Here is a 21,132-nt window from a genome sequence, read left to right as displayed (position 1 = left end):
TCCTCTCGCTGCTGGCTCGTCGTTGGCTGGCTGAACTGCTGCACAACCTGTTTGTTGATCGCTCTGTGTGGCTTATTAACACCCCGAGTTTATTGTGAGCCGGGTTGATTTCTCAGTGGGGGGGTTTATTTGCCGTCGCCCGGAACAGAAAGCTCGCTGTCTGACAGCAGACACAACATTACGAGTATGTCCTGAGCTTGTATTTAGCGACGGAATTAAACAGAGTTAGGCTTTTTCAGATGTAGCTTGTTAGCTAGCCGCGTCGCGTTCACTGTACACACAGCTTTTTTTGTTCTGCTCCCGAACAGGCTTTGCATGGCAAATTAGCACCAGTGTTGAGCACAGATAAGGCGCAAAACAGCGGCTGTTTTGTTGAAAAACGTGTCAAGAGTAATCCCTGGTCGTCAACCTCAGCCCCGGGGCTAACCCCCGGTCGCCGAACGAATTAATGGCCGGAAATCCGAGGAGGGGCGCCGGTCTCATCGGCCTAATGAAGGACGCCTTTCAGCCCCACCAGCAGCCTCCCCAGCCTCACCAACCTGCAGTGGTCGATAAGAAAATGGTGGAGAAATGCTGGAAACTCATGGACAAGGTACTGACAGTGTTTTTTAGGGTCACAAAATTGCTGAAAACATGGAACTGAAAGTGAGTTTTGTCCGTTATCAGTAGTTTCAAATCACAAAATTCACTAACACTAATTATCGTTATGGGCACAACAACTGTTTTGAAATGACCTTCTTACACCTGAACTTTTATATTAGTCTCACACACACATGTTGCCATAACCTACTGTGAACTGGTTCTCTCACATTGAATAAATATGTTCTAATAAACTCCACAGGATTAGACTGAATATCAGAGATCCATATAGATCTATAGAGTTGTGGATCTGTCCACTGTCTGTAAAAACTGAAACCCAGAGTACAGTAGAGTCCCTGGTGCATTATCTAATTAGGACAAGTTACAGTTAAATTGGGTCACAGTGACAGTAATCTGTTGATCTTTTTGCCATGGACTTTGTGGAAACACTTCGAGGGCCCATCGATGTCCTGACGGTTGACATGAGATGAAAAGAGATGTGTGTGTTGTGTGGAAACAGGCTTGGTTTGATGCTTTTATTGCTGACTGTCACACTAGTTTATCTTTTGGACAGCGTTAACTGAGCTTGACAGAAGAGAAGAAAGTGGAGAGCGACGAGGAGACGAGTTCACAGGAGTTATGCCGATGAATTCAGGAGGGCTTTTGTTAGACGAGAGACAGATCTCAGATAAGACAGAGCAGACTATAGCACTGCATGTTTGTGCACTGAGCTGGTACCTTATGCACACCTGCAGTTTGAGGTGTTTCATGTCACATTCCTGATCCATTTTGCTATTGGAGTTTTTTTTACCTGTGCTTCCACTGAGGAGTAAGTTATAATACAGTCCTGGTGTTTACTGCCTTGCAGTGGGATTGATATTGTTATCAATGTAAGAGAAATAGTCATTGGTGGTCACTTTGTGATGAGTTTTTGTGTTTAAACACCAGTTTGGTTGCTTGATGTGATTTTGCATACATTTTCCAAACAGCTGCATATTGACATAAGGAATGTTCTTATCGTCCCAACTCTGCTCCCTCAGCCCCTGAAGTATACACAGTTTTTTTATTTTATCAAGTGTCATGTTGTAAAGCAAACATTAACACACTGCCTGTTGTTCTCACAGTTTATTTAACCCTGTGTGTACATCCACACTCATCCTCTCTGTTTTTGCAGCCCAGACTAAAAAAAAAAAAAAACTCAGTACGTACACTCTAATTCAACCGACCTGAACATGAACGCTCCATGTGAAGATGTTAATGGTGATGTTTGCAGAACTGCTCTAACTTGGGCCTCTGAAGCCTCATTAACTTCAGAAGAACTTGAACAGAAAGCGGACTGTGGACTCGTCCTCCATCACTCACTCTGTACACTGGAAGCACACTAGGAAGGGATCTGGTTTCAGTGTGCAAATGGGCCCATCCTTAAATACCACCTTCGGGTCTTTGTGTTTCCCATCCAGGTGGTGCGTTTGTGCCAGAACCCAAAAGTGGCATTGAAGAACAGCCCACCCTACATCCTGGACCTGCTGCCAGATACCTACCAGCACCTGCGCACCATTCTGTCCCGATACGAGGGCAAAATAGAGATCCTTGGGGAGAACGAGTATTTCCGCGTGGTCATGGAGAACTTGACCAATAAGACTAAGCAGACCATGAGCCTTTTTAAGGAGGCCAAGGAGAGGATGTATGAGGAGAACTCCCAGCCCAGGTAGGCTTATATCCTGATGACATGCCATGGGAAATAGGCTGTAGCAGCAGGATGCAGCAGGGAAAGTGTTTGAGTAACTGACAGATGTTACAAAGATCAGGCCGATCATTGCTTGAGTTGGCTTCAGATCCACAACATGAGCCCTGAAGATCATTATTGTATGAAACTGTAGCACTGCTGCAGAGTGAAGCTAACTCTGTGTCATCAGCATTCAGTCTCTAAGTTAATTCACTACAGATTACGTGGCCGTGCAGCACAGAGCTGCGCTTAGTGTTGGTAGAATAGATATTCTCATCTGAAGGCAGTGTGAAAACCTTTGGAACCAGTCTGGTGTGTTTACAAGGAGCAAAGCGACTCAAAGTGAGTCCCGTGTCCATGTTTGCCAGTGTTACTGTCTCATTTCCTTAAGGCTATTAAAACAGAATTAGAAGCACATTAAAGTAACTCACTTTCGTTGCAGTGGCCTCGTTTTGAACAGCTATTATTATACTCCGTCCACATGAAGTTGGTAGTGACCTATTGGGATAATTATAGTGGATGTGGGCTTTAAACAGGTCAGCTAACCACTACTGTATATTTAAATAAAAATACTTCTCTGTCATCTTTTTTTATGATTTTTTTTAAACACTACATGTCCGTATGAAGTTGCTAAGAAGTTTCTCCGCTCTCCATTTTTACACTTTCCATCCCTGCAACCTACGGCATTTAGCAAAAGTAGCCCAGGCATGTGATCTGAAGCAGAATCAGTCGAATGAACGATGAAGGCATGATTAAACTGTCGCAATCGCATCCACTTCCTCTGTTTCTCAGAAAGCTCTTACTAAGCGAAAGTTCCTTCCTCCGACACGCTCCTAATTTTATCAAACATTTCCTCTGAGACACTCGAGATCTACAGCCTCTGTGAAGGTTAGCAAATGTATCAGTCACCAGGGCTTTAATCCGTACAATCCTGCCAACTGAACCATCGAAGGCACTTTTATAGTCAGAGCTCAGGGTTACGCCATGTCGGCTTTGAGTAGGTTTATGTTAGCTAGATTATGTACCAAACCAAAAGTCCAATAGTATATATGATATACTGTGTGGTTTAGGGCCTATACCATACTGTTGTGGTCAAACACATGTGCCGCTATGTGCCTGAACTCACCTGCCCCCCTCTCCCACATCTACAGGTGTAATCGCTCATGCTATGAGGAAAGAGTGGACTCCTCTTAGCTCAATGATAGTGATATCCAATCAGCCATATATTGATATAAAACACAGAAAAGCAGAGTGCTCACATTTAAGGTGCTCAGCATGAGTCGTTATTGTCGTGATTGTCATAATGGCTAATTTCTGTTGATCAAATAAGATTTAAATGGGCTTATCCTCATGAATCATAAAAACTATCAAAGATATTACAAAACTGGAAAGAAATCTGAGTTTTGGTTTTAGGGAGGTTTGCACTAATAATTTAAAAATAATTAGATAAAGTGGAAAATTTGACAGTTTATGAAGGATTTTAATCCTGCATTACCTAATAATGCTCAACACTTTCCAGTCTGATCATCTCTGCACATTGAGGTATGTGGAAGTTCTGCGTGACTGAAAAGCATTAAGAGGAACTGGGAACATATACTGTGAATAAATAAAGTGTAAATTGTCTGGTTTAGGAATGGATTAGCACATAAGTAGATGTAATCTTTCCGGACAAAGATTAGCACTTAATCTGAAAACACCCCTCACTAACAATCTTTCATTCTCCCTCTTCCTCTCCTCTGACTCAGGCGGAACCTGACCAAGCTGTCTCTGATCTTCAGTCACATGCTAGCAGAGCTAAAAGCCATCTTCCCCAACGGCTTATTTCAGGGCGACAACTTCAGGATCACCAAAGCTGATGCTGCTGAATTTTGGAGGAGGTCATTTGGGGACAAGTGAGTTTTTGCTTAAACAAATATTATACACGTCAAAAGACTAATTCAGTTGTTTCCAGCTGCTGAATTTGCACCCAAAATGCTTTTGTTTTTGAGGTCGTGAGCAGAATGTTTGATGTTCAAACACTGTAACTGTACCAACCTTTCATGTACCGTAGGACCATTGTGCCATGGAGGACGTTTCGTCAGGCACTCCATGAGTTTCACCCCATCAGCTTGGGCTTGGAGGCCATGGCTCTCAAGTCCACCATCGACCTCACCTGCAACGACTACATCTCTGTGTTTGAGTTCGACATCTTCACCAGGCTCTTCCAGGTGGGGCTCGAAACAGCAGAGCGTTCTGGGGACTATCCACAGATCCATGTACAATTCAGTGAAGCATTAAAAAGTCTGAAAGACAATAAAATTGAGAAGCGTTTAGTCATGAATAAGTCCGAGAATCAAGATTTACATCATGTGGAGCACAAAACATTTGCAGTTTCAGTCGAGTGTAAAGTTTACATGTTTCAGCTTTGTGAGTCGCAGATGCAGAAGAAGACGAGATGGATGGTGGGAAACTGAGGGCATTCTGAACTTCAGCTTTACAGGCTGCTGCCCTGTAGAAATCCTTGGCTTTAAATGATTATTTAATTATTGGTCATTGACGTGACTGATGATTTAAAGAAAACGTCTATTTGCATACTCACCAAAACACATCGTGTGTATCCTCAAGGTCTAACAAACCTGTTGAATGCACTGTCTTCTTTGTAAAGCCAATTAATTTTGGAAAATGCATCCTTGTGCACAAGAACTAAGGACACAGGGCCTCGCTCATGAAAACGTTGCTCTGTAGCACAACTAGTGGTCAACACTCCATAATTCTCCAGCACTTTTGATGTAACGAAAAACGTTTTGTGCTTCACCAGATTAGTAACTGCTGCACACTTTAAAAATCAAATTCCTGTTTCATATCCTAATATCTGATTTGGGCAATGAAGCTGAAAAAACCCTAAAACAGGTGATACCCGTATCCTGACCTTTGTTTTTGTGTGTCTGTGCACGTCCGTGTGTCGTGCAGCCGTGGTCGTCTCTTTTAAGGAACTGGAACAGCCTGGCAGTCACACATCCTGGTTACATGGCGTTCCTCACCTACGACGAGGTCAAGGCTCGACTGCACAGGTTCATCCACAAACCTGGCAGGTGAGACACAGAATGACAAAGAGCCAAAATACATTTCTGAACATCCTACACCGTTAATGTGTGTGAACCAGGAACACAGCTGCAGTAATAAAATCCTGCAATGATTTTAAGGATGAATAGAAATGAAAGATTGCTGCCGGTGTGAACTGCTGGTTGAGATTGTTCTCCATCTCTCAGCTACATCTTCAGGCTGAGCTGCACTCGGCTGGGCCAGTGGGCGATCGGCTACGTGACAGCCGACGGGAACATCCTGCAGACCATCCCCCATAACAAACCACTTTTCCAAGCCCTCATTGATGGATACAGAGAGGGATTGTGAGTCTCACCACAACACAGTGTCAGTGCACCAGTTTATACATTTCATAGTACATCATGTTATAGTTTGCCTCTGGGGATGGGTAGAAAATGTTAGTACTAATGCCAGGGTAGATATTTTTTATCAGTACATTGAACGCATGTTGTTGTCCTAATAATGATCAATATACCAAAGATCAAACAGGGGCTTAAATTAAAGGCTTTGGTGCTCACTGAAGAGTCACATACATCAGTGTTAATGTTAAAAAATCACAATATTCACTGAACAAGTCAGCACACAGTGCTTTAAAGAGAAAGCTTTTTTCTTGTAGGCATGCATCCTGTTGCAGCATGCAAGGAATATCTTTTAAGTATCAGACGTTCCTCCTCTTTGGCTCTGAAAGGCGGCTGTAAAGTGTTTGTAGCTTGCTGCAGGACAGCAGCTGCAGACTCTTAACAGCTACAATTAGTTCCAGTGACAAAAAATACCAAAATGTCCATAAAAAGTTGTCAAACACCTCCTGCAGCATAATCCCTTTCTTTGCTGTTTATCCACATCTTCAGCGTGTTGCAATCAATCATCACTTCAACAGTAAATTACTAAATATATTAAGGCACCATATGAGTGTTTGAAGGCCAAAATCCAGAAGACACTAGTTTAAATATACGTCTCCACTCAGCAGAGACGGGGATTCTTGATCTTAAAGCTGCTGTAATCAGTGTTTGTTGTGTTTTGTGTGTGTGTGTGTTTCTCTCTAGCTATCTGTTCCCAGATGGTCGTGCACAGAACCCAGACCTAACAGGGCTGTGTGAACCTTCTCCACAAGACCACATCAAAGTTACTCAGGTTTGATCTTGTTTATGTCTCATCTTTGAACCAGTCAACCCAATTCTTGAGTAGTGCCGTAGTCAAGCTGCAAAAGATGCACAAGGCCAAGTAGTGCTTGCTGTGCTACGATATACAGACCAATGTGCTGCTCCGTAGAAATAGACATAGATGCATGTTAGACAAAAAATTAAGTTTAACATTATGATGGACAAATAAAGCCATCTAGGTTGAGAATGCGTTAACAGTTGTGATCTTGAATATAACCTTGCGTGTCTCCTCTTCCTCCTGTAGGAGCAGTATGAGCTGTACTGTGAGATGGGCTCCACTTTCCAGCTTTGCAAGATCTGCGCAGAGAACGACAAAGACGTGAAGATCGAGCCCTGCAGACACCTGATGTGCACCTCCTGTCTGACTGCATGGCAGGTGAGGCTGCATGCAAGTTATATTATACTATAAAGCCATAAGGGAAGTCAGTCTTTCCTTTGCTTACCCCTGTTAGCATTTATTTAAATCAAGCTTTGTGTTGGATTAAGTTATATTGTAAAATTTCATGCTTTAATACACCCATTTATCTGCCTTTTTTAAACCAGGTCTTTGTTTGAAAAAGGTTTATCTTACAAAAAGACCTTGAATTTAGTTTTTATATTGTCACATTTTAGGAGGAGGCTTCACTGTTCTGATCTGATCTCCTATTTAAATTTGCTGTTGACACTGCTTGATGTTAAAGCAAACTTCACTCTGTGACAGAGACACATGCAGCTGTCATTGTGTCTCTATATCTGACGAAGGCCTTACATTATAAACTTACTGCTTTCTGTGCGTGCATCAGGAGTCGGAGGGTCAAGGCTGTCCATTTTGCCGCTGTGAGATCAAAGGCACAGAGCCCATCGTAGTGGACCCCTTCCACCCGAAGGTCAGCGGGGCTTCCTTTGCTGGTTTCCAGGGGTCCAGCAGGGCAGAGGCTGCCTGCAATGATGAAGAAGAGGACGATCGCCTGGAGGACCAGCACCTTGTCATGAGCAGGCTGGCCTGTAGCAAGGTAAGGGGAGCGCATACAAACATCAAGTCAACAGTTCAGATTTAGAAAATTAAACCTCATGGCTTTGTGCACATCTCTAATCGTATACGTGTGTATGCGTACAGGTAGAGCGCCCACCATCTCCAGTATCTCAGCTGCCTCCAGTGCCCCCCCGACTGGACCTCCTGCAGCAGAGACCCTGCAGCTCACAGGCTCAGGGAGCCACAGCGAAGGTAAGTGTGTGTGAAGGCGCACTTCAGAGTTCAAACAAAGCTAATACGAAGCTTCAGCTGTCTAAGTTGAACGAGTAGGCGGGTATCCTCCTGAAGGTTTAAAAATACCTCTTGATGGTTGATGATTCCCCCCCAGATGGCAGCCACACACAGGGACAAGCCTCTACCTCTGCCTCCAGCCCTGAGAGAGCTTCCCCCTCCTCCCCCTCCGGAGCGCCCCTCCCTCGTCGGTCAGGACTCCAGACTCCAGAGGAGACCCCTGCCCTCCACCCCTGACCAGCCCGCCTGGGCTTCTAACTACATGGTCCCACGCCCGGTAACCAAGGCCCTGTCAGCCCTGTCCTCCAGCCCTCAGAGCAACGGAGCCAGTGGAGAGGGAAGCAAACCCCAGGCAGCTACTAACGCTGTCTACTGCCTGGCTGCAAGGTACGGGGCTCTACTGTTGTGAGGTGCAGCGCTTAGGTAATAACATGGTGCAGCTAAGGAAGAGCTAATGGCTGTAAATTATGTTGTCATAACAGAAGTTACACTTTGACAGCATCGTAGCTTTCAGCCCATTGAGCATAAACGCTCACTGTATTTCCTCAAATAGTGACCGGGGCCTTTATTTGCCGCAGCTGCAGAGAAGTATAGATAGGCCTTTATTTCTAATTCCCATAGCTTGATAAGTATATTTGGTCATATTTTATTACAAAGTCTGCTTACTTTCTGATTTGCTCCCGTTTGTCCCATTAAATTTTTGTTATGTTTTGAAGTATCAAACAGGCACCGCTGTTTTTCTCTGCCGGCCTGTATTTGGAGCCAGCCTTTATTTCTTTGCGTCGACTACGCCCCAGTCATTGTTGGAGACCAGGCTTTTATTTGACCAGCAGCTTTTGTTTGAGGAAATACAGTATGTAATGTTCAGTGGTCTCCCACACAGTTCAATAATTTTAAGGTTGTATGACAAAAATATGTTTACACTTTCTCATACTTTTATACTAAGTCATGTTGTGACCACATTGTCCAGCACAGACAGCTTCTAGATATAATCGTTGCCATTTTAAAGTGATACCTGGTTAGGGAAGAATATGAAGAAGTCACGTGAGAAGGTTCACTTATTTAGCAATTCCTGAACAGCTGTTGGCTGGAGAAGGCTGGGGGATACAGCTGATTGCAAAGTAAGGGTTTGAAGAATTTTTATCACAGTATAAGTATTTTCAAGGTCAAGAATCAACCTCCACACTCAAATTTTATGCATCTTCTTGTAAACTCAGGTCTCTCAAAAATGAGAGAACCTGGTTTTTAAAGTACAAATGGAAAAAGTTGAGATAATGCTTCGTGTTATCGCTGTCTGCTCAGATCTCTGCCAGCTTCTGCCGGGTCGAGTGGGGAGAAGCCGTCGTCGGACTGTGAGGAGAATGAATACATGAGTCCCACCTCCCTGCCAGCCTCTGGTGCTCCCTGGGTCATAACAGGCTCCTTGGTGCCCCCACCACCGGCCCAGGCGAACCACCACAATGACATCAGGTAAAAAGGTGGCAATGCAAGGGCTCCCATTGTCCTGAGTTTATCAAGTGTCTGGAAGAAGTGAACGTAGAACTGAAAGTGTCAGAAACCTAACAATACATGATGTAACATTTTGTTTCCACTGTTCTCTGCCTGCTTGGCTCTGCCAATCCTGATTGGTCAAGGAGAGGCGTCATTACATCACAAGGATGATTAGAACAAACAGCCACAGAAATGACCATTTTACTAGCTGCATATATATCAGCCAGGAGAACATTTGTTGGGCAAATGAAGATGTCTGAGCCCTCATTAGTATTTGAGCAGAGGAGGCAGCTCGAGTCTGAGATTAGAGCCCAAAATGTGTACCAGAAGGTTTGTTAGCATCTGCAATAAATAGGGATTCAACACACAGCGAAACAAGGCAGGAGAGTTATTAAAAAGACTAAACAAGATTATAGAAGGATGACGATATGTGCAGCGGAGCAAACCAAAAAACAATGAAGTGCTTTGATGTGTGTGTGATGCCGTTTTGGGCTCCCGTCCAGCCTGTGCCAGCCCCAGCACTGTCCTGGATTCAACACTAACATGAAAGGACAATCAATGAAAGTATGAGAGCTACGTCTTTCAGTGTTTTCTATTCCACTTCAAGGAGTGCTCCACAGATTTAGCTTTGCATTCCTATAAGACTGAATGCTCACAATCGACAATTTTCAAGAAATAAATATTGAAATCGATGCAGGACAATCTTTGTCAAAATCTGGGCCTACATTACTCACAATGCAACCCCTTCATTTGGTTGGAGATTCAGGTGTGTCATGCTGGTTACACCTAATGTAACCTCATGCGTACCCCGCAGAGTATTTTTCCTTTTCAAACTTGTGGTTTTCAGCCTCAACAGATGTTAACTCACGTGAGGCGACTCATCAGACTTTACACTGCACATATGAACAAACGATAGTCCAACACTAACTGCTGCAGTTCTTCTCACGTCCACCAGGGGACTCCAGAGCCTCAGTTCTGTTTCTCTGCCCCATTCCTAAACCCACAAACACTTCCCTCTGACTCATTTACTGTTTTTAACCTCTTTGAGTAAATATTTTAAAGCAGATGATGCAGGTGAAGTGTTTGAAAACTAGGCAGCAAAGTCACGCAGTTTGTTGTTATAATGAAATGATGGCAGAGTTATTAAATACAGGATGAGAATCCACACAAAGGAAGGATGAAAAAAAATCACAAAAACCAGTGAGCTGTATGAGAGACGACTGGCAGTACTGGGTTCATCCATATTTAATACAGTACCACTGGAATCATTCATTTCTACTATCAGTGATATTTTTAAGGCAGAGTTGGAGACATGCAGATTAAAAAGGTTATACTGCATGCAATGCAAACACAAAATTGTTGTCTTTATTTTATTATTATTATTATTTTTAAAAACCTGTTCAGACGATGATCAGGTTCCAAGTAAAAATGGTGAGTGATTTATTTTTGGGAACTTGCTCTTAATCTTAAATCCAGAACAATATTTTCACTGTTTCTTGAGAGGATTAGATTTCATGTAAAGACTCTAAATGTTAACTCTCTTCTTGTCCCAGCAATGAGGTGGGTGACAGTGACTCTGAGGACCCCCAAGTCTATGAGTCCATGTGTAACATCCAGGCCCAGGCCGGTTCCTCTGAGGCAGCACAGACCTCTGACCTCGGTAACAATCACACCTACGTATACTAAATTCAATATATTGTGCATTATTACTATCATTAATTTGCTTAAGTTTCGTGAGGAACACGTTAATATTTGGGGACATCAAACCATCGTCCAGGTGTTTCTTCTTCTGTGTTCTTCTTACTGCTCACTCAGTTTGTGACCTGTGTGTTGTACCTTGACTACAGGTAGCCATCACTGTGATGTTTGTTTTTCAGACCACCCTCAAAATTCAGCCACCGTTTCCCAGGACAAGAAGGAGGAGACCAGTGAGGAGGATGTTTACGAGTATGACTGTCCCAGACCGGTCGCTCCCCCCGCCCCCACCAGAAGAACCCTGTCAGATATGAGCGGCCCCTCCGCTGCCTTCAGCACCCTCAGCATAGATGGTGCAGTAGAAGCCAGTATGTACTGTGTGGATGGTTGTGTATTTGCTGGGCCTAAGCTGAATTATTGCCACAGACCCTGAAATCATTGTCGCCCTCACGCTGATGGTGAACAAGCATAAAACCTGCACAGGCCCACAGCATGTAGTGTGAAGCTTTCGTCTCTGTGGCGCAGTCTGACCTCCTCTGTATGAGAAGTCCTGAAGGTGTCTTTGGTTAAATGCAACGCATTGTGACAGTACACTATATTTACAATGTTAAAGAATGATGTGGCGTGAACTGCAACTTCCTCTAACCTCTATTCCAGCAAAACATTTCCCACTTTCACTGACTGTTGTCATCTCACTTGTGTGTTTCCAGGTATGTTTGCAGCAGGTGTCGACCCTGAACGTCCCCCTAAACCTCTCCCACGGCGAGCCAACTCTGACCGGCGGCCTCGACCTGTAAACCGTGAATATAGTGCTCCGTTGCCAGACCTCCCTGGTCTCTCCTCCTCCTCCTCCTCTGCCTCCCCTCCTCCTCCTCCTGCAGGCCAAGGAAGCCTGGCCCTAAACGGGGAGATTGAATGCCTGATGTCCCAAGGCTACTCCATCCAGGACATCCAGAAAGCCCTGATGATCGCCCAGAACAACCTGGAGACGGCCAAGAACATCCTGCGCGAGTTCGTCTCCATCCCCTCTACCGCACACATCGCCACATAGTCGCTCCAGGCACGCCCATCCTCTCTCTCTGTCTCTGTCTTCACTCTGTGCCATTACCATGGATAGCATTTACCAAGCACTTTCCTGCAGGGCCACAAGTACTTGCCAAAAGGTTTAACTCTGAGGAGCAATGCTGCGTTCACGTCATATCAGAAGATGCAGACGGACAAGATCATCATCTGCATGGTCTGGCCATTGAAATATCATCCAAAGTCATTTTTAACAAACTGCAACAGGTATTACTTACTTTTTTCAGTGGAGTTTTAGTGTGAAACTGTTATTTTGATTATCTTGGGATGCTGTTACAAAAATGCAAAGTGGCCTCAAAATCTCGTTTACTCGTAGTCGCCATTTGAAGATTGAGGTTTTTGGCCCAGAAGGAGCGTGAGGCCTCCCTATAACGGATACATTCATTGGTTGGTCAGTTCAGACTTTTGGTCCAGTTTGTTTTCTAGGAGCAGCTTAGTAGAAGCAGACAAGTCCGATATGACCTGAATGCAGCATGCACAGAGAGAAGGAGCCTTTAAATGTGAGCTCTCTGTAGCCAAGCTTTGACCCTGTTGAACTCTGCTGAGGTCCACTCGTGCTGTGGCAGTGTTTCCCCTCAGTCTGAGTACTTCTTCTCTCATTAAGCTAAATGTTGAAGCAACGGTGACTTTGATCAGTAGAGGGACCCTGCGGATCCTTGTTTTTGACTCGGTGTCCCGCTGCTGGCAGCCGTTAAGTTTGGTGCTTTACGGGCTTCTTGGCAAATTGTGGCATACGAATATGTAGCGACACGAGTTTGGTCGGAAACGTAGTGATTAACTCTGTGGTGTGTGTGTGTGTGCGCTCATGCTGATGAATGTGAATGTTCAGTTGCAGTATTGCAGGGCTTCATGTCGTACGCGTCGCACTGTGGCTCGCTCCATTTCGATGGTATTTGACAAGTTGACTCCATATTTCCTCTCAGCTCCCGGCTCAATGATGGGCCCATGAGGAAATAAGATTAATGTGCAAGTACTCTCATGAGATGTCGTGCTGTGTGTAGTACTAACAATGGCTGAAGTTTATTTTGTCATTTAATTCCATCATTGCCTGCCACCATTCAGGTGGTCTGACACTGAAAGCTGGTTTGTTTACTTAAAAGCTTCTCTGTACTCTTATAGTTCCTTACTAAAAAGAAACAGGACTTTAACATGTGCTGTCATATTTGTACCCAGAACAGCTTCAGGAGGTTCTGAGAGGTCAGACTGAAGGGATTTAACTGAGCTGTGAAGCAACAAACTGAAGGTTGACATGTGGACTCAGGTACTCAGGCATGAGCCAGGTTTGAATGTACTGAATGAGCAGATGCTACAGGACACATAAACATGATGATATAATGTTGGCAGCGTTGTGGAAGAACACAAACTCATGACTCACTCCCTCCTCCAAGGATTGGATTTTCTTTCTTTTTTCTCTCGTATTACATTCATATACAATCACTATATTTAATAATTTAAAATCAGCCTCCTGAGGCCCAATCTCCTCCTCCAATTTCAAGTTCTGGAGACGTCTAATGTGGTTACGATAATGTGTCTATCATACAACATATCACATGCAACTGGAACATTTCAGTCACTGAGTAGTTCATAAAATTTTGTTATGGGATGAATGTTGAAAATACCAATTCACCAGCTGGTTACAACCTTCTAAGCAACTTATGAGATATTAGAGTTGATCAGCTACTTTGATAGTTAATTGCTTAAAGTTGTAATCCTTAAGATTTCAGTCCTGGTTGATTTGGCGACACCTGTAGTTATTTGTGGTAACAGTAAACATGGTTAAATACTACAGCTCACAGTGATCTGTAGTGTCAGGCTGTAATTGGCCTGTTTCCACCATTCTGTGAGCAGATTTGAGTCTGCAGACAGCAGCACACACTGAAACTGAGAGGAGTTTGTTACCTGGCTGAGAAGTTGGCGGTGTGCAGCCTGCAGCTCTTCATCTCACAGCTCACTGTGGCTCCTTTTTTTCCATTAGTCCTGCACTATTTCAAACAAATCCACTTTACATGATGCAGTTTTTGAGGAACGATAGCAGTCAGTGCTAATCTCACCGACAAACACGCATTTCTGGTGACTCCTTCATGATAAAAGTCACCTTATGCTAAAAGCAGCAGGAAATTTTGTGTTAGCACTAATTTACTGTACTGTAGCTGTAATATCTCAACAACTACATGAAGGATTGCCTGGAACTTTGATGCAGAGATCCATGTTTCCACAGGATGAATTACACTAATTTTGGTGATCTCCCAACTTTTGATCCAGCATCTGAAAATTTCAGTGCATCCAAGACTTTATGGCTAAATGCCTACAAAATGAATCATTTTCCCATCAGCCTCAGCTGTACTATAACGCCCTACTAAAATGGTGATCATGTTAGCATGCTTACGTTAGCATTTAGCTCAAAGCACCACTGTGTGGCTGCAGAATTGTCATCGTTTTTAGTGTCTTTGTCTTTTGACTGTCTTGTGAGTTCTTATCATCAACAGGCCCCCCCCCATAAATAATACTATGAAATCAATGAGTTTGAGTCATACCACTGTCAGTAGACGGCCATCAGTCAGACTTCATTCTTGTCCACTCTCCAACAAAATATCCAAATTAACACAAAATTGAAACAGATCAAACTAAATATTTATGGATTTCACTCAGGTTTGTAGATTTCTTTCCAGTAGACCAATAATGAGCAGCTGACGCTCCCTGACTTTCATGGTATCTCACCCCATCACTGACATTTTGATGTCATATTGACATGAGGGCCTGTATATTAACCCAACCACAGGATCAAGGGCTCATTTAGGACAAAGATGAAAAGATGTCTGGGTCAGAGCTGGGAGTCTGATCACAGTCCAGGACTACATCAGTGTAGAATACTAATACATTGTTAGAGAAGCCGCATTTACAGTAAGATGACTGTTCCATATTAATGCACACATTTAGGAACAGTGACAGAAACAAGACAGGGCTGAGTGTCTCGTTTCCACTTTCACATGTGTCACAACAGATAAAAATGTCTCAAGTCTCCCCTTTAAGAGTGCAATTTCTCCTTTTCCAAAATAGGTTCTCAACCGTCACTTTCGACTTCAGCAGCAACATATAAATGTGCCTTCTGTCCATCGCAGCCTGCACAGACCAGCAGACAACCAAAACAAAACAGTTCCTCCACGTTTACTGCGTCACTGAAATGCAAACCCACACAGTTCCTGTTTTTAACTGGTGCCATTTTCTGACCGTGTTCACTTCAAATATAATATATCAAGAGTTTGGAGTTGGTTCTCCACATGAGGTCATCTGATACACAGACCACGCCACCAGAGATGTCAAAAACAGATCATTAGAGCTCAACAAATACTGGATTTTTCTTTTAGGTCAAAATATCTCAAGAGTTAAATAATAACAACTGTTAAGGACATTTTTCATAAGGATATGTACTAAACTGGACATTTTACAATTGGAAAAATAAACTTATCAGTGCTCCCTGGTGGACAAACTATGTAATGACAGTTTCTAAACTGATTGTTGTTACAGCTGTATGCTGCATTCACCAAAGGGGGGAAAAAAATCAGGCTTTATCTTGCAAGTTTTAGTTGTCTTGCAATTATGACATACTGTTTACTAATGCTAATATAAACAATTTCACAATAACAAGTTTTTTTTCATTTTGTGAATGCACATTTATTGTGCGGCATTTCTGTACTAGTTTCTTACTGGCTATGTTGATAAGAGGGGTGGGCGGATTGACCCTCAAAGTATCGACCGATATGAAATCTGGTTTTGAGTCTCGATGTGTTGATAGTGTCAATAGGATTGATACAAAAAGAAAAAAGAATCCATGTTAGATCACATCCTGGACACATGAACTCTATTCTTCAAGCTGCAGTTTATCCATCTCTGCTGCTGCTGTGTGCACGCCAGAATTCACATGCTGAACGTTTGTTTTGTAACATTGCAAACACTTGTTTTAAACATGCATGTGATTAAGTAATGAAGAAATTAAATGCTTCGTGTTCGGTATATTAAACTATATTCATGAGTGATGATGTTCTGCTTTCTTTTACATGAAAGCACAGCTGATTTTATCAATTAAAAACATTGATATCTGTTTTGATGTCAGTCATCCTGATCTTGCTATTACTTGTATTGGATTCAAACCAGATTCTGAGGTATCGCCCACCCCTTGTTGATACTGGTATATCTGTTAGGCTTTGATAACACATGGATTTTTCTTTTAAACACAGGTTTGAAATGTCTGTCAGTCTGTCTTCATGCTCTTGATAAGTGGAAAACAGAAGTAGTGCCCCATGTAATTAAAGCAGCTAGGAAACATACTGTACATTTATGTCAACGAGAGAAAACTTAAGATCGATCACCTCCCTGCCGACAGGACTGAGGTTGGTGCATCTGCTCTGGTTCCATAGAAATCGTGCAGCTTTAATGGCCCTGATCCAAACGCGCTTTAAAGCACTGCGTCGCCCCTTCAGCTCGCATTGATTTGAAGAGAACGTGTCGCCAGCCGTCAGCTTTGTGTTCACTCGCTCTCAGTATTTGAACGCTCTAACTGGGACTAACTCTCGACCACGAAAGCGCCGCTGCGAGAGGATTCGCTTGAGGCCGACAGTCATGTTGAATCACTGCCAGAGGACGCGCTGTTTCACACACTTTTCCCCTCAGAGTCGCTCAGCTGGTGTGTTGGTTCAGACCCACTGTGGCGTAACCATGGTTACTAGCCTTCTCAACAAGAACTTGCCTACTAAAAAGTTGTCATTGCTTTGTTGTTGCTTGTGTAAATATGATTTTATTTATTGTCTTTTTAATATCCTCAGCATTTGTTTTGTTGCCATGTTTTCATGCCTAAGCCATTAAGATTTTTAATTAAACAGTATTTTCTTTAACATCTGATCTGTGTGGTTTGTCTGTAATGACTATAAGCTGAAATTCAATGTTGACATTTTCTTTTAGAGAGAAAGTGAACTGCTCTTACTCATTTCAGAACACTTGTCATTTAGTCAACGGTTTGTCTGCAAGTCTCAAGTTATCTATTTATTTTAATATTAGCATTGCAAGTCCCAGATAAGCGGCCATACAAAGTTATTCTGATAGAAAGTTTAAAGGCAAAGTCCCTTTTTGAACAATGCGAAAATACATTAAATTCCCAGCATCTAACTGAATGCTCTTCAGGTTTTTGACAGGTAAGAACAAGTGCAAAGGTGTAGTATAACCATACATATTCTAATTAACTTAGAATAACTTAACTAACACTAAGTGATTAACTTGTGCAGAGTCACTCTGGTTACAGGAGCTCTCCAGTTTTCAGCCCAAATAAATTAGCAGCAGGTACACACAAAGTACAACAACAGTTAGCCGCCATGCTAACGAGCGCAATCCGGTTACAATAGGGTTCAGAAACACAAAAAAAGAATAAAACACAACTCTTACTTACAGACCCCCAGGAATGCATTTAAATCTTCTTACATATGATGTTTGTATGTTTTTTGTGTTAATACGTGACACTAACCTGATAGAAAGGTTAAATGCGCACACAGGTCGATACTACGAAGCTCCTGCGTTGACTCCGTGTCGCACAACGACGAAAAGGTCAACAAGAGCGCGAAGCGGAGTTCCGGTCGGCTGCACAACGGCCTGCTGCCACCTACCGACAGTGATGGGTATTACACCAAAATATCAAGCCCAGAAAGCCTGAATGAAAGTCTCATACAACTATAATAATTTCTCAATTAGAATTGAAATGCATGTTATCATCATCCCCCTAACAGACATTAACACAGAACACACACGTGACATCATCTGTGTGCATCACATTAGCCTCAATTTGTATAGTTAGAAAATTAGAGGTTAAAGAGAAATCTTGCTATGTTTTATTTGGCTGTCCAATCAGTGTTGGTGGTAAATTTAGTCGATGACGTTGATGTTGAGGAAGAACTACAAACTCTTTCAGCTTGCCTCTGGGCAGCCAGGGGGCGCCCAAAACAAATCTTCTCTTCGCTTGTATTGCAAGTTGCATTTGCAACAGAGAAAATGGCATCCCACAGCATGAGTGCAGAGAATAGCTTTTATTTCCTAACTGCATAAGAAAAAATGCCCTTTGATAAATTAAAGCCAAATTTAGTTTAAGAGTTAAAAGGAGAAGTTTGTGGTCGTATAAATAAAAACACACTGTGACAGGCAGAAAAGCATTTGAGCAGAACAAAGGCAAATGAAACGAAACAAGAAACATGCTGTCAGCACTTCAGCTGCAGAGTGTTTTTTCAAAGGCTCTCCATTATTTCAGAGATAAACACGTTGTCGTCACCTGCAGTCGTACACTTCACACTAAACAACGAGGGGAAAGCTGATTAGTTTTGCAGTGGAGGGCAGCTGTGAGGTGCTTCAATTCACTGCAGATGTGAGCTGTTTTCTGTCCTTCGTCCTTCCAGACTCCAGCGAGAAATCTGAGCTACTGTTGGAGTGATTTCCAGGCCGCGCTGACAGCGGTTTGGAGGCTACGCTCCTTCCTGTCTCCTCACTGAGGGACTGTGCAGCACTAACACAAAGCACACTGAACTCTGCTGCTCTGGTTCACGTTGAGCCCTAAAGCCCAACAGTGATCACATTCCAACACTGAGTGCTCCTTCGTATCTCTGCAGAAAAAACAGCACAGAAAAACATTCTCTCTTTAAATGAAACTTTTTATTTGGCATTATTTTCTTGCAAAAAATATAAAAAAAACGCAAGCATCAAAGAATCACATGTACAGTACTTAATTTACACACATTTAGAAAAGAAGAACATAATTAAGTTCAGTTTCAAGCTTGTTTTCCCACTGGTGAAAAATCCAGAGCAATAAACAGAAAATCTTTTTTAAATTCGTACTCGACTGAAACGACGAGGAGCAGATTTATGGTTAAAGTCCGAAACGTTTGACTGCTCCCCGCAGACGCTTGGTGTTATGGCTTTGTGCACTTTTTCTGAACCACAGCATCACATCGCACATGAGGACTCTTGTTGCCTGAGGATGTCCTGCACCTGAACTTTAACACCTCGACTCAGTGGAAAAAAGAAATCAGAGAACATATCACTACTTCGTTAATGTTGCAAGTCATCTGGGCAAAGTCACAATAACCTACACAGTGAGCAATCAGCACATCATATTCACAACGAGGCCCTCAGAGGAGCAACCAGGTGCTGCAGCATGTTTTAACTGATTCACTACAAATCTGACAAACGGACCAGCTCATTGTGTTCATTACATCCAAATATTCATTTTCCTGAAAAATAAAACCCAGAAGCTCATTTAAAACACTTGCTATCATTCTGAAGGTTTCTCAAGAATCTTCAATGGCCCTTTTAAAGATTTTTAAAGCTTGTAAATAATTAACTGTATTTAGTTTTTGTCCCAGTCTGATGCCTCGTCCACACACAGCTGGGTATTCTTTAAAAACTTAACTTTTTCTACGTATTTTGGTCTTTTGTCCACACAAAAAACAATTTAAGGTCACTGAAAACGGAGCTTTTGGATCAGATGTTCACTCTCCGTTTGCAGTGTTGATGCATAAATGGAGGGAAAACTGACTCTGTGACTTGTGTGTGCAGCGTTATCTTCTTTGTTTACATGCGCTGATGCTAACCTTGCTAACAGGTTTTGACATGTTTATACATAAATGGGCAGTTACTCTTCCAAGGTGTCAGAATGGTCTACGGAGGTCGCTGATACATAACCCAACGCTGCCACAGCACAGATTATTGGATAAGCTCCTCATTGGCCAATGTGTTTATGGTTAGGGTTATATCGCCCCCTGTTGGATTAGCATGCTCTCCACAGTGCTTCAGTTGTGTTTTTGCAATTTCACGCAATTTTTAAAAGCAGTACTTACATGGACCCATTTTTCTTTTGAAAATGAGGAGAAGAAACTCTGTTTTAGAAAACATTTGATTACAGCTGCATCAGGATTCTGGGAACACCTTCGAGCAAGTGCTGGTAAACAACTTTCTGGGTTTTTCTGCTGGTTGATCTGCAAACGGTACAGAAGCAAAGACTGCAAGGTGAAAAATCAGCCTGAAAACCTTCAGCTGGCTTTACTCAGCGGTCCTGTATGTGTGATCTGTAGCAAACATGCTAAACATGCACGAACACTGGAGCATCGCTTCAGGCCCAACTAGCTCTCAGTGGAAACAAAGAAAACACACAGAGCAAACCGAAGAAACTAAACAAATTCAGTGTATGATGCATTCTCAAAACAGGCACAGCAGATCGCTAAACTCCGACCTTTTCTCCGTCAGTAACAGTCCAAGGCCTCCACTAGCAGGTCTGTACACGACTCGTATTTACAAAAGGTACAAGAGCTGGACAGCAGTTTGCAGAAGAAGGCTGCCAGTGTGTGTGACTGACACTGGTTTAGTGTCTCCAATGATGGAACAGCTGATCAGAGGTTCATCCGTCAGTATTTATCATTTTTGGTAAATTTCACTATCGCCTCCTGCCAATATAGCCATGAATCAAACTGATAATCCTTCTCTCAGTGTGACCGTGACCCCACAGTAACGAGCTGTTTGGTCTCTGACATCATATCCTGTCCTGAAACTCACCTGGACCCATGAACACGGATCAACATGCACATGACCCAGACGCTACCGTGAAATGAACATCTGCGTGCCAAAATATCTTTAATAACAAAATATATATAATATATACACTTTCATAAAAAAACACACTGAACAACAGCCAACAGCTGAACACGGTTTCAGGAAAAAGTACAAAACCAGCGAAGGAACCGAAGAAGCGAACATTCATTCAAAAGAACATACACATCTGTACATACATAACTGTGTGTGTGTGTGTGTGTGTGTTTGTGTGTGCGTGTGTGTGTGCGTGTAGCTGTGTAAATATAGTGAATACTGCCGAGAACAAAGCATGATGGGGAATGTCCGAACTGTGAGGTGGTGTTACTCCGCAGGCCTCAGATCAGTGGGAGCGTCGACGGCCTCCAGCACACACACACTGACTGCTGGCTTCACGTGTCCCGCCTCCTGCTGCACGCCACGTCTGAACACCGCGAACTTTACTGCAGGGACAGAAAGGGTTA

General features: G+C 42.9%; 2 protein-coding genes across 4 annotated transcripts in view; one reads left to right on the top strand and one right to left on the bottom strand.

Moving 5' to 3' along the window:
• Positions 1-55: 55 nt before the first annotated feature.
• LOC121617293 (E3 ubiquitin-protein ligase CBL-like) lies at positions 56-15,606 on the top strand. 2 transcript variants are annotated; one of them, XM_041952428.1, is made up of 16 exons: positions 56-184; positions 309-592; positions 2,040-2,287; positions 4,051-4,197; positions 4,356-4,512; positions 5,255-5,376; positions 5,554-5,691; positions 6,430-6,517; positions 6,791-6,922; positions 7,329-7,538; positions 7,643-7,750; positions 7,887-8,176; positions 9,092-9,259; positions 10,834-10,940; positions 11,158-11,343; positions 11,686-15,606. In XM_041952428.1, exons 2-16 carry the CDS (start codon positions 449-451, stop codon positions 12,024-12,026), a joined length of 2,586 nt encoding a protein of 861 aa, XP_041808362.1. In that variant the 5' UTR covers positions 56-184; positions 309-448; the 3' UTR covers positions 12,027-15,606. The 2 variants fall into 2 exon arrangements, with proteins under 2 accessions (XP_041808362.1, XP_041808361.1); XM_041952427.1 differs by having other exon boundaries at positions 80-592.
• A 3,114-nt stretch (positions 15,607-18,720) lies between these two features.
• mcama (melanoma cell adhesion molecule a) overlaps positions 18,721-21,132 on the bottom strand; it is a 43,047-nt gene continuing 40,635 nt past the window's right edge. For both annotated transcript variants that reach the window (XM_041952186.1, XM_041952187.1), the window contains exon 16: positions 18,721-21,111. In XM_041952186.1, the coding sequence (XP_041808120.1) occupies positions 21,109-21,111 (3 nt within the window). In that variant the 3' untranslated portion in view covers positions 18,721-21,108. The remainder of the gene's footprint in view (positions 21,112-21,132) is intronic.

This window comes from Chelmon rostratus, chromosome 14 (genome assembly GCF_017976325.1).
Source record: "Chelmon rostratus isolate fCheRos1 chromosome 14, fCheRos1.pri, whole genome shotgun sequence".
NCBI lineage: Eukaryota > Metazoa > Chordata > Actinopteri > Chaetodontiformes > Chaetodontidae > Chelmon > Chelmon rostratus.
The sequence above is the reverse complement of the archived record's forward strand: the minus strand, read 5'-3'. Positions and strand labels throughout refer to the sequence as shown.

Bases quoted from the DNA above. Each gene is read 5' to 3' on its own strand.
- LOC121617293 (XM_041952428.1), top strand. From the start codon at position 449: ATGGCCGGAAATCCGAGGAGGGGCGCCGGTCTCATCGGCCTAATGAAG. The intron at 4,513-5,254 runs GTGGGGCTCGAA...TGTGTCGTGCAG, and splicing joins TCTTCACCAGGCTCTTCCAG to CCGTGGTCGTCTCTTTTAAG. The intron at 8,177-9,091 runs GTACGGGGCTCT...CTGTCTGCTCAG, and splicing joins GTCTACTGCCTGGCTGCAAG to ATCTCTGCCAGCTTCTGCCG.